At 41.2% G+C, this 13514-nt stretch overlaps 1 protein-coding gene across 1 annotated transcript in view; it reads right to left on the reverse strand.

Annotated features, from left to right (window-relative positions):
• MARK3 (microtubule affinity regulating kinase 3) overlaps positions 1-10740 on the reverse strand; it is a gene marked incomplete in the record, with an annotated part of 2430063 nt that extends 2419323 nt beyond the window's left edge. Inside the window, 1 exon segment of the mRNA XM_044074521.1 lies at positions 10077-10740. Coding sequence (XP_043930456.1) covers positions 10077-10130 — 54 coding nt within the window.
• Between the last annotated feature and the right edge of the window lie 2774 nt (positions 10741-13514).

Here is a 13514-nt window from a genome sequence, read left to right on the forward strand (position 1 = left end):
TTGGCTTCAAGGGCAGATCCCCTTTTGAACCTGGTCGACTTCTTCGAAACAATCACCAAGGCCATAGATGAAGGGAAGGTAGTCCACACAGCCTAGCTGGACCTCGCAAAGGCATTTGACACAATACCCCCACCTCGGGCATCATAGATAAGCTATCCAGCCTAAATATAAACCCCTATGTCACAAGATGGGTCGCAAACTGGCTCAAAGACAGAACCCACAGAGTCAGAGTTGCTGGAGCCATATCAGACTCGAAACCGGTCACAAGTGGCATCCCACAAGGTTGTGTCCTGGGACCTCTCTTGTTCGGTATTTACTTTTCTGAGGTACAGGCCAACGTGGGAGGACTACGGCTCACCAAGTTCGCAGATGACTGCAAACTGGGCGCCATAATCGACTCTCCAGCTGACACAAACATCCTTCAAAAAGGTCTCGCAGAGACGGATAACTGGTGCCAGAGCCATGGTCTAAAGTTAAATGCCAAAAAGTGTACAGTCATACCCTTTGGCAAAAACAATGTGCCTACAAATTACCAACATAGGCGGTAACCCATTAAGTACAGAGAAACGAATTGGGGATCTGGGGACCCAAGTTGATAGCAATCTCTCCTTTGACAACCGCATTGCCAAAGTGGTTAGAAAGACCTTCTACATAGCCCACCTCATCATGAAAGGATTCACATCTAGATCAAGAGAGGTAAACGTGCCCCTTTATTCATCCCTCATCAGGCCCATCATAGAATACAATGCCCCCTTTGGGATGTACCTTACCCGACATCTGCAGCAATTAGAAAGACCCCAAAAGTACCTCACCAGGAGGATCAAGATACTCAAACAGACGCCATATGCTGCTCGGTTAAAAAAACTCCAGCTCTACTCAGTTGCATACCACCTACTTCGAGGCGATCTATGCCCGACATATAAAGCTGTGTCCAACCCAGAATTAATGGACATGCTCCACCTCAGTAAATCTAAATCCCTTAGAGCCACGCGCTCGAGGGACTTGAACCTCAGCACAGAAATAAACAGAACATGCTGGAGGGACACATTCATAACCCAGAGGCTCCCTTCGCTCTGGAATAGAATTCCAATTCATGTTAGGCAGAGCACCTCACTGACTCTCTTCAAGAGGAATCTTGATGAGTGGATGGGGGATCGTAGGTTTGTCCCGGGGATTACTTCCGTGCCACTATTAGACAGAGGCACAGTAAACTAAACTTTAAAAAGGGCACAGTATACTCAAATCAAGGGGTGGCGTAAGCCAAACACAATCAGGCTAGGCTTATAAATGCCCCAGGGCAGATAGCCTAGTATGAACCTATAAGAATGTTATTGAGCTTTCCATGGTGAACCTCAAATTCATTAGCATTGTTAACATGTTAGATAAATTCCAATCTCAGTCTTTCCAAAAAACATGACAGTATCATCCAGGAACCAACCATGTATACCAAATCTGAATGAAAAACTGCATTCCCAGGATGCCATAACTATGCTTGCCAAAATTACCTTCAAAGAATATAGTTATTTTTCAACATGGTCTCCATGACAGTTTAGACAATAACAGTTATAAGTTTTGAGGACTATCAAATATTCGTGGAACCATTCCACATCTTGTAAATGGTACACTGGAAAATATTTAGCATTTACTGCAACAAAATTAAAATCTTCAAACAAACGTCTCCCAACACTTCTCAAAAAATCCCAACAGTCTTTGTAAACATGATTTTCATTACTGAAAACATTAAAAGGTTTAATATCAATATATTTTACCATACCATATGTTTTTGAACCCTTGGCATTCACTATGGGCTGCACAGGGGGGGGGGGTCTGCAATACTTTACTTTTTGACAATACCAGAATACTGGGACAGTCAGTCTTTACGTATTTGTAGTTTTGAACAAATACTTGTTCTAGCATTAGTAAGTCATATAACAAATTATCAATTTCAGTATGCACAACTCATTTCTCAAAATATCTTCATATTGGTCAGATAGTAAGGTCTCCTTCATTTTACAATTATAGTCGATGGGGGTTCATTACTACTAACTCACCTCCCTTGTCTGGTTTAATTAACCCAATACCTCTGCTGCCTGGAATCTTACTGAGTAGGTTCATCTCACTGATAAGAAATAATGAAATAGAACAAAAAGTTTGCAAGGTGCAGGGGCGGGTTACATAGATTGCCTCAAATTTACTGTGTACATTCTAGCAAGAACCAGCAATGTTAGCAAACAGAACTGAAAAATCTAGTCAAAAATTACACTAACTCAAGTGTCAGAAACTCACAGCACGACAGAGCACCAATGTCGTGCCCTGCTCAAATAGGGTCTGCGTAACCACCAGTAATATCCAAATAACTAAAATTATAAATCTTTAAAATTCCATGTTGATGCCCCTTTGCTCCACCTCTCCTCCTCCATTGTTAGGTTAAAACATGGGTGTGTCCCTCAATGGTTCCATTTTTCTTTCCTGCTATATATGTTGATTATTTAGTCTCTTGGACCTTCAGAGTGGTTGAAGGGTCCTGAAAATGATTAGGATTGCTGGATGATGCATGAGGTTGCTTTTTAGTATTAGAAAACAAACCCTCATGACCATAAAACACCAAGCTTAGAATAAGTTTGTCAGTCACGCCATAGTTTCAATTTTGTATAGGGACAGAACTTATCAATATAAAAACATTACTAGTCATTCTTGTACTGTTCAAACAAATCCGGACAATATCAAGCTAATGTCCTTCTAATCAATCCACTCAATTTGTGTTTAATTAGTAGTTCCACAAGTTCAAACCCACGTCTCAGTCAAATAACACTGAAATTTCCTCATGCAATATGGATCCTTCTCCAAGTCCTACCATAAATTTCCACAACCTCAAACCCTTAGGAACAACTCCAATGTTAATACATTCCCAAAAAAAACTACAAGCTGAAGTTTATGACACGGTCTCAAAATTGTGTAAATGTTTCTATACTGAAGCACCTCCTAAATTGTCATGTTCTTGACTGGTTGCAACTCAGTACTACTACGTCATCCTCTCAGCCAAGTCTCTCTCTCCTTCCTTGGTTGTTTCTTCAAAGGTAAACCTCAGCAGATGAAGCCCAGTTCCAGTAAACCATAGTCCAATAGCGCCAAGTGCACCCAACAGCTCACACTGACAGCGTAATGTTCTAGGACTCCCTGAGCATACTTTTCTCCACACTGTGAATGTAGATTGTATCCTACGTTACCCTCCACCAATGGTCGAGCTCCACTGAAAACATTAGAACTAAACTGTTGGTTGAGCTGTTCAACCAGGCTAGCAAGATTTGATGGTGTTAAACAATTCTTGTGTAATACAAATGTTTTGGCTCGTCTCATCACCCATTTGCCAGAAGGTCCAAAAACTCAGGAACCAACAAAAATAAAACCAAGTACAGCCAAACTAGACCTCAAGACAACTGTGCTGTAGTTTGTAGATACAGTACACATGCAAAACCAATTGGTACTCTTCCCTGCAACACAAATATCATGAAATGATGCACAGAAATAAAGTCCACTTTTATATGTTTATAAAACCATAAGTGCTTTCACCCCTTTGTACTACAGAACTTCAGAATAATGCTATCACCGCTTACAGACCCTTGCTATATCAATGCATTTTCCAGCATCAAACATGCATCCCTTAACAGTCTGTTCCATACATTATTCTTCGGATACCATGCAAAATTCAACATCTATCCAATGAACTAGCTAGGGTGTCACTAAACTCACTAGATCTAAATTTAAAAATCAGTCACCATCCTCTACTGGCGCCTGGCCCTATGCATCAAGTAAATCATCAAGACAAATTACAGACGCACTATGTGCCAAGATAAATCTCGCCTTTCCCTCCGCTAAATATTCATTGAGCGCACAAGACTGCTTTCTTGACTGACAAAAGGAAAAGGTGGATACTTAGGTTCATAGGTTCTTACTAGGCTATCTGCCCTAGGGCATTTATAAGCCTAGCGAGAGTGTGTTTGGCTTTCGCCACCCATTTTAAATGATTTTGCTATGCCCTTTTTCGAGATTAGTATACTGTGCCTCTAACAGTGACACAGAAGTGATACCCGGGGTAAACCTACGATCTCCCATCCACTCATCAAGATTCCTCTTGGAGAGTGTCAATGAGGGACTCTGCCTAACCTGGACTGGGATTTTATTCCAGAGTGAAGGGACTCTGCCTAACCTGGACTGGGATTTTATTCCAGAGTGAAGGGAGCCTCTGGGTTATGAATCTGTCCCTCCAGCATGTCCTATTTATTTCAGTGCTGAGGTTCAAGTCTCTAGAGCGCATAGCTCGATGGGATTTGGATTTTCTGAGGTGCAGCATGTCCATTAATTCTGGGTTGTACATGGCTTGATACGTCAGGCACAGATAGCCTCTGTGCAGGCGGTATGCCACCGAGTAGAGCTGGAGTTTCTTTAACCGGGCAGCATATGGCATCTGTTTGAGCCCCTTGATCCTCTTGGTGAGGTACTTTTGGGGTCTCTCCAGTTGCTGGTGTCTGGTAAGGTACATCCCAAAAGGGGCATTGTACTCAATTATGGGCCTGATGAGGGATGAGTAAAGAGGCACGATGACCTCCCCTGATCTAGATGTGAATCCCTTCATGATTAGGTGGGCTATATAAAATGTTTTTCTAACCACTTTGGCCACGTGGTTTTCAAATGAGAGATTGCTATCAACTTGGGTCCTCAGGTCCCCAATTACTTCTTCCGTACTTAATGGATTAGCACCTATGTGGTAATTTGTGGGCACTTTTTGCCAAAGGGGATGACTATACACTTTTTGGCGTTTAGCTTGAAGCCATGGCTCTGGCACCAGTTGTCTGTTTCTATGAGGCCCTTTTGTAGGATGCTTGTGTCGGCTGGAGAGTCGATTATGGCACCTAGTTTGCAGTCATCTGCGAACTTGGTCAGCCACAGTCCTTCCGTGTTGGCCTATACCTCCAAGAAATATATAACGAACGAGAGGTCCCAGGACTGAGCCTTGTGGGACGCCACTTGTAACTGGTTTGGAGTCTGACATGGCTCCAGCAATTCTAACCATGTAGGTTCTGTCCTTGAGCCAGTTTGCAACCCATTTAGTGACACAGGGGTTTATATTTAAGCTGGTGAGCTAATCTATAATGCGCGAGTGGGGTATTATATCGAAGGTTTTTGCGAGGTCCAGGTAGGCTGTGTGGACCACCTTCCCCTCGTCAATGGCCTTGGTGACTGTTTCAAAGAAATAGACCAGGTTTAAGAGGCAGGATCTGCCCTTAAAGCTGAACTGGGTAGGATCCAGTGTCTGTAGGTCCCCAATATCTTTATTTATGAAGTCCATGATGATCCTTTCCATAGCTTTGCAGACCAAGCTAGTCAGGCTTATGGGGCGATAGTTTCCAGGATCCATTGAGGCACCACCTTTGTGGAGAGGGACCACTGTTGCTGTACACCACTCTTTGGGTACATATCCTGTAGTAAGGCTGAGATTGAACAGTAGTTTTATGTTTGGGTTTAGCTCTTCTTGGAGTTCATGTAGGACGCAGCCCGGGACACCATCTGGTCCCATTGATGCTGTGTTTTTTTGCTTTGGAGAGGGCGGCTCTCACCTGAGCATCTGAGATGTCGGGGGGGCAGCACTCCGCTGGGATAGTTATTTGCCCTTTGGGTGGGGAGGGGGGGGAGAGAAGTTTGTGCTGAACCTGTTGGCAATGTCTGTGGGTTCGGTGTATTGTCATTTTGGACTAATTCTGAGCACATCTGGGAATTCCCACCCAGGTTCCTAACATAATTAAAGAAAGCCTTGTGATTATCCTTAGTGTCCTGTGCAATTTTTCTCTCGAAGCTGGCCTTAGACGATTTTATGAGTGCCCATAGGTTTTTGCTAATACTGATCAGAGATGCCTTCCCTTTTTGGGATTTTGCTCCATCATGTAGTGGCTTCCTCCTTCTATTGTATAGTTTGTTTATGGCTGGGGTCCACCAGACAGGACGTCTGCCTTTGGAGGATTGGGTCTTGGTTTTACTTGGGATTGCATGACCCATGCATTCCTGAAGGTGTTCATAGAATGCATTTATAAAGGATTCTGCGGTCTGGGCCGTATTTTCCACAGGACTGGGGGCTTTGAAGGATTCCACCTCGGTTTTGAGGAGTGTGAAATTTGCTTTAGAGAAGTTTTTCACTGTGGTTTTCTGGGCAGGGGGTGGGGTCGGGATGTGAATATCCAGTGAGATTAGTTTATGGTCTGATCTTACCAGTGGGGGATACACTTCTGGTCTGGAGCATAGAGCCCCCATGTTGGTGATGATCAGGTCCAGTATGTTTTTCCCTCTTGTGGGAGTGGTAACAAGTTGTTCCATAGCATTTGAGTTTATAAATTCTAGGAACCTTTGGGCTAGGGTGTTGGAGCTAAAGTAATGCTCCCAGTCTATGTTTGGGTAGTTGAAGTCGCCCAATATAATGGTGTTTGGAGAGACCTTCATATTTTCCAGTGTTCTCAGAAGGCCGAGTGGGGTTCTTGGGTTTGGGAGGGTGGTCTGTAGCAGGCTATAAACTGGAAGGCAGTTTTACCCACTGTTAGTTGCACATGGATAGTCTCTGATGCTTCGTGCTGTGCCACCAACCTGGAGGTGTGGGTTATCTTTGACGAATATTGTTACTCCCCCTCCTTTTGTGGTTCAGTCCAAGTTTTGGGACCATAAAGTATGGTATGAGGTATAACCTGGTAGTGCTGGGGTGCTCTCGGGAGCCTTGAACCAGGCTTCTGTTACTGTACAGATATCGATGTTCTCCATGCTAAGGAGAGTTTCGCGTGCGTGCATCCTGGGTTTAGACTTCTGGCGTTAAGTAGCATTACTCAGTTTCTTATCCCTTGTGATACCTATGGAGGTGGGTTTGTCTTTTGAGCCTTGCCTAAAAAAGGCACTATGGGGGTGGCAAGAGCCTTTGCCAATATCCAAAAGCCCAGGGGTGGCAGGTGCAAGCAGTCCCTAGCGAAGCATCGTGGCTTGTCGAGCATGTCATCCCAGGCTGACAGGCATTGGATCCCCTTTGAATGACACCATCACTTAAGCCAATTGTTGAAATTGATCATCTTGTCTTCATATTGTGGCATCATTCTTGAGGGTAAGGTGCTACTCAAGGTCAGGGTCATACCAGCCTGGGCTACATCTCTTTTCACGTAGTCCAGGGAGGTACATCTCAGGTCATTCACATCAGCATGGACAATGACACAGTCATATTTGTACTTGCCTTGGACTGACCTGAGTGCTTGTGTTATGTGGCGGATCCTAGCGCCCAACAGGCAGCTTACTGTGAACTTCTCCTCGTTCAGCCTGGTGAGCGGGACGTCAGTGCGCATGACGATAGAGTCACTTATTACAAGTGTATCAGGTGTGTTTAGCCATGCAGTTCTGTACGACACCTTCCAGTATCGCCAGCCAGTCATCTGACGTACACAACTGAATAAAAACTACAAAAACCTAAGCTGGTAATGCGGTGTAATAAGAAAAGCAAATAAGTGTTAAGAAGAAGAGTACAATAGTTATAACACAAGAAATAAACAGCCATTTCATGGAAATTTGAAAGAGTGAGCATCACTACAGGCAAAAGTGAATCGTTAACAGGGTTCTCACCAACGATGAAAAGAACAGCTTAATTGGTAAAAGTATTGGACCCACTGGGCAACCCCAGCAGATGAGTGGGAAAAAAATGGAACCCACAAAAATACACAAAATAAATAAATAAATATCAGCAACAGGTTTGGTCAGTGTCACTGTTGCTCTCTCTGTCCCAATATAGCCCATCAGTACAGCAATGCATACAAAAGAACTGCAAGAACCCACCCAAACATGCAGACAATGCCAAAATGAAATATTTACATGAATCTGTACATGATGTCAAGAAAATCATATCAAGATGCACAACTGCTTAGTTTAACAGGCTTTATTGAAAACCAGCAACACAATCTAGTGAGTCATTATCCATTAACTACAAAACATTCATGGACATGAGGTGCATATAGTCAGAGGCAAGGCCTAGGTTCAAGACCAAATTAAGGCTGTTGCAGATCATCAGTAAGAAGTAGTCTGCCACGAAAGTCACGGCTTTAAAGCAGTACCAACAGAAAATGTGAGGAAGGTTAATGATCTACATAAAACGGGGCAGCAATCTACATTTAATATTTTGTAACTTTGTTCCTGCATCACTACCCCTTTGTTCTGAGGCAAGATTTATACTTAAAAATGGGGTTTTAGAAATGTGAAGCACGGTAATACTTCGCAATAAAAACGATTTATACTACAACAGTAGCCATCTATGGCACAATGACTGGAAGACGCCTTTACAACAGTTTGAATAACCCTGAAGTCCAACAGCTAGTGCAGCGGACTACTGCTCTAAGTGGTTAACAAGTGGTTTCTTACAGTCCACCATTTGATTCTATCAGCTTCTATTTGCCTAGTGCAGGATCTGAAAAATAATTTAACCAAGAAATGTGTTCAAGGAAAACTGAGAAAATTGGGATAGGCGCCTCAGTTTTCTAGACCATGTGCCTATTGTACGATCTGATCAAGTCAAAAACTTGCTCTGGAAGCAGTTGGAAAACTGTGTTAAGCTCAATGGTCTCCTGGACCACACGTGTGGCAGATGCCCATGAAGCCTGGGCAAGTTCCTCAATGGTCTCATGGACCACATTATGCAGCAACTGCGTATTAACCCATTAAAAAAATAAAATTGTCCCTCATGCCACACACTCTACATGATGCCCTTTGAGTTCGCTAGTAAATATGGCTTCTGTTCATCTGATATTGGAAGTGCTGCAGTTTACTGCTAAATAGGCTTTGTAAACATACTTCACTCAACCTCACATTTTTAGTAAAGTGGTTTTAGCTGTACTGACAAACTCTCAGAACTTCAACCTCTTTGCAATTTTAAGTGTGCGTGACACCATTAATGTACCACTTCTGCTTCTCAGCTTGTCGAGATACAGGGTTTGAATCTCAACTGGTCACTGTCTTGTTAGGTGACTAGGTGTATAATATTATGTATGTAGTATCTGCCTACGATCTTGCCAAGAAATCAACAGTCACTAGCTTTGTTCCCCTTTTTAAAGATGGTCCGATAACTAGGAGTACATAAGACTGCTCCACATTTATTCTTGCGGGCTGAATAATAAGGGGAGTGAACCGCAAATATTGTACTTTAAGTAAAGGTTAGACTGACTTGATGTGGTCTAGAGTACATTCCAATAAACGGTCTTTCGTATTAGCAAACTGGCCTACAAGTGAAATCATTCCTCAGCGGGGGAGAAAGGGAAAAACTTATGATAAACTAACAAATGGGCGATAGTCAAGATAATACTGGTACTCTTCACAAACCTTTCTAAGCTACAGCACCTGGCAGTGAATAACTTTACCGCGGGTATACCACACGACACCATCCTGCGCCATTAACCATCTCACAAAACTTGAATCAAATCCGTAAAATGTACCACATAAGTGCGCTCAAATTAAATGTATCCTAGTATTATACTATTTATTTGCTTGTCAACATTGTAAAGGAAAGGCTAACACAAGACTCTAATATGTTTTACGAAAATACTGCGGCAGACCAAAACGGTGGTGGACCAACACAAATGTCAGACTAACTACATCCTGTTAAAAACTGGGCTAACAAAGGTCCGTCTATTACCCATTTAATGGGCAAGTAGCAGATATTAAACTATCACATACCGGTATTGACTCGTTAGTATTGTACATAAACAAAAATTAAAACCCGATGCAGATAATGTGACAGGTAGTAGATCCACAAGAATAAAAAAGACTTTTGCAAAAGGAGAGATACTGCTTCAACTACCATAGTTAATAACCCACATCTTCCACTTAAAGTAAACTTAACTGAACAATTCTGAATGAGCCGGAGACTACTAACGAAAACATCAGCACCCTATCACACTTCCAAAGGGGAAACAAACTGGCAACTATCCGTGTAGCACCAGCATTCAAGTTTCATAAAGAATAAATGCAAAAAAAAAAACAAAAAACAAACCAACAATGCCGCACTAACTTACATTTTCTGTATCCCGTTCATTAACTGTTGGTAACGGTGTCCTAGCTGTAGACATCTTCTGTGCAGTTCCCAGTTTTTATTTCCAGCACTTGTAGTTTATACCAAAAACAAAACGAAGAATGTAATGTGCAATATTAAAGCGAAAAAGTGGTTATGAAGTTACACCAGTTGCTAATCCTCTTAGGTCTCCTCCCGAATACTGTTTAAACACAGTCCAAGTGCCCCAAACTTAAAGGGTCATTATAAACAGAATAATTAAATATCCAACAGAACATGAATACTCGAAGTAATGCATAAATAGTGTGCAAAAGTAAAAAAAAAAAATAAGTGCAACAGTAGCTAGAGATAATGATGCGGTACTTCACTCAGGTTGCAGTGTATCCCAACTCTACAAAAACCAACACAGACAGGCCGCCCAACACTTTACTGCATTTACACAGGAGTCTTGCTTAAAAAATGGACCAGTTTGATATTCAAAACTCAGGGGAGGGGCTGCCGGAGATGTTCCGATGTGATGCAGGGTAGTTTCCATGCGACTTCTGGGAGCGTTCCACATTGATAACACTACGGATTTAATCCAATCTGCCGTAAACTACCCATCTCCTCCCCAACTAAATCCAATATGGCTGGTGGGCTCCTCCTGACGAATCTCCGGAGGAAAAAAAAACTCCAAACAGCAACAGGAAGTGACGACCACGCCGCTCTCTGACGCTAATTGGAACTGTAGGAACTTCGGTACTATTTGTTGTTGCTGGGTAATTTAAAATCCTACAGTCAGTATTAATGCATGGGACGTTTTGCTGTTTAGGGAAGGGCAATCCAACCTATAGAGCAGAAATTTACGCTACTTCCACATGCATTTACATTGCATACAGTCAGGATTCGTAGAAACCAAAAAATAAGTCTTGAATATAAAACCTGGAGACTAAAACAGAATTTAATGTACGACAAGATTTTACACTACACAATCTCATTATTACACGTTTGTAGATAGTCAGCAAACATATAAAGAACGTCTTAAATACATATATGCTGACAATTCCATCCACAACTCCTCTTTCCCATTTTTGCACAGGAGGTTGGGGTATACCTTTCAAACTCTTAGCATAAGCAATCTGCACAGAGCCTAAAATAATGGGTAGACAAAGTCCCAAAATGGTGACAGATTTTGAATATTGCCCTTATAAACCTAGTAAGTTGCTTGAATAACAGAATTTGCGTTAGGATGCATTTTCTGAACAATATGAAGAATGAAACTCAAATGTATGTAAATGTGTTATTTAGTGACTTCAAACTTCAGTGATTTGGAACAGGGTAAGATATATGAGGCAAAATTATGGACATTCTCCCAAAATCTGGAGGGTTAAGAGGCATGGGTTGGAGTGTTAAATCAACAGTAACAGTCATCTACAGACACATTTGTACACACACAGGCTGCCCGCGCACCTCGAAACGTTTAAAGTACAGCATCCCTGTTGGAACGAATAACAAGGGAATAAAGTCTACGCGGCAGTCTTGCTTAGTGATTTAAAAATCTTACTTTGTTGAATACTATCGCCCCTAGGGTTGCCACCTTTTCAAATGCCCAAAGTGGGACATTTTTGGTAGGAACGTCAGATTTTGCAGGGCAAAACATACCCACGGCCAGTACAAAGGACAGAAATTCACTTTTTGCCAGAATAGAAACTTATTCTTGTAGCATTTGAGTTGCTTATTCTGTTTATTATAATATTTTGGTGTTTCAGATACAAAATAACTGTTTTATGCAACTATTAAAGAAAATATAGGAAATATTTTTGTCCTAAGATATCAGGACATTTGCCATTTGTTCAGTTTTTTTGCAGGACACAACTGCCCAAAGAGGGACTGTCCCTCTCAAAGTGGGACAGGTGGTAACCCTAATCGCCCCAGTTTCCAGCACAGTGGTGGGAGTGGTTGTAGGACACACACAGAAAAGTGGGTTACTAGTACCGATACCCTGCTTTGCAAGTCAGTCCCCTCTGGGGGTGGGGGTCCTAAAAAAAAAAATGGCAAATATCCCGGGAACTTAGGACAAAACTATTCCTCAGTTTTCATTAATACTTGCATAAAACAGTTATTTTTTATCCGAAACCACATGCATGTTATATAAAGTAGCATAAGCAACTGCTACAAAAAGTTTTTATTTTGGCAAAAAAGGTGAAGTTGTTTTCCTTTGCAATGGCCGCGTGTGTACGTTTTACCTTGTAAAATCTCACGTTTTTACAAAAAAAAAGTCCCACTTTGAGAATTTGAAAAGGTGGCAACCCTTTATAAAAATAACTCTGTTTCATCTCATGCGGCTCTACGCGTTCACACCTTCTGGCTACAGCATCCATTCCTCACACCCACGGTGATGATTTTGTGGGTGTCTGCCGGGGGCACATGACAAATACAACTTAAGAGTTTCCGTTGGGCTTTTATATGGATGTGTAATACTGTCAACCTAAAACAACCTATATCTTGTCTTTTGTGGATTTCTTTTCATCCAAAAAGTAACAATTCACAACTGACAAATAAAATATATTGTTTTTACCTGATTTTTTTTAAATGCTGTCCCGTGGGATGAATTATCTTTGTTGGACTTATATTAAAAAATATAAGTACTTACCTATGAACCTAAGTGTTGGGATGAATTTTTAAGTAAATTATTTTAGACGCCGTGACTAACAAAATGTATATCTAGACCAGAAACGTGTTTATGCTGCTTGTTATACTATTGCTTTGTTCTATGACAAAAGAAACTTGGGTGACACAGTTAAAAATATAAATAATAGGTCTTTGTTTTTTTTACCTTTGTGTAAGCCATGAAAAACTGAAGAGTATGTGAAAATAGGGTGACCAATAGTTTTAAAATAACTGCAAATTTTTTTACTGCCACTTAAGATTGTAATTTGTAATTAAAAGGAATATTTCAGAACCTGTCTATTCTTTGTTTTACGTAGATAAAAGTCTGCCTTTTGCTGTGTTGGTTTAGTCTGTTTGTAACTGGAAAAGTTTAGATGTGCTGCTATCTATTTTAAACAACTTTGAATGTTTTAGTGCTTTTACACTAATAACAAGTAAAAATAACAGCATTAACATTTGGTGAACCAGCCAGGAGTTCAGGGGATGCAACACAAAGCATTCCTTCATTAAAGAGCTAGTGGGCTAATTAAAAAAAGCCAGCCAGATTACATCCAAAAAAGCAGTAAAAAAAGAAAAAAAACCATAAAAAATACAAACTCCTAAATAATCTTCAAACTAGTCAAAATAAATAGACCTAAAGCATGTCCTATAATGACAATGGAGACAGGCTAAAGTAGTAGAAGGTCAACTCAGAAAAAAATGTATCTTTAAAAAACTGCAGTACAGGTACCAGTTTCATTATTTCCTTATTAAATGCACAACTTGTAAGTATAAGTTCTCAGAAAATGTCTCT

This window comes from Protopterus annectens, chromosome 6.part0, assembly GCF_019279795.1.
Source record: "Protopterus annectens isolate FY-2018-M chromosome 6.part0, PAN1.0, whole genome shotgun sequence".
Lineage (NCBI taxonomy): Eukaryota > Metazoa > Chordata > Ceratodontiformes > Protopteridae > Protopterus > Protopterus annectens.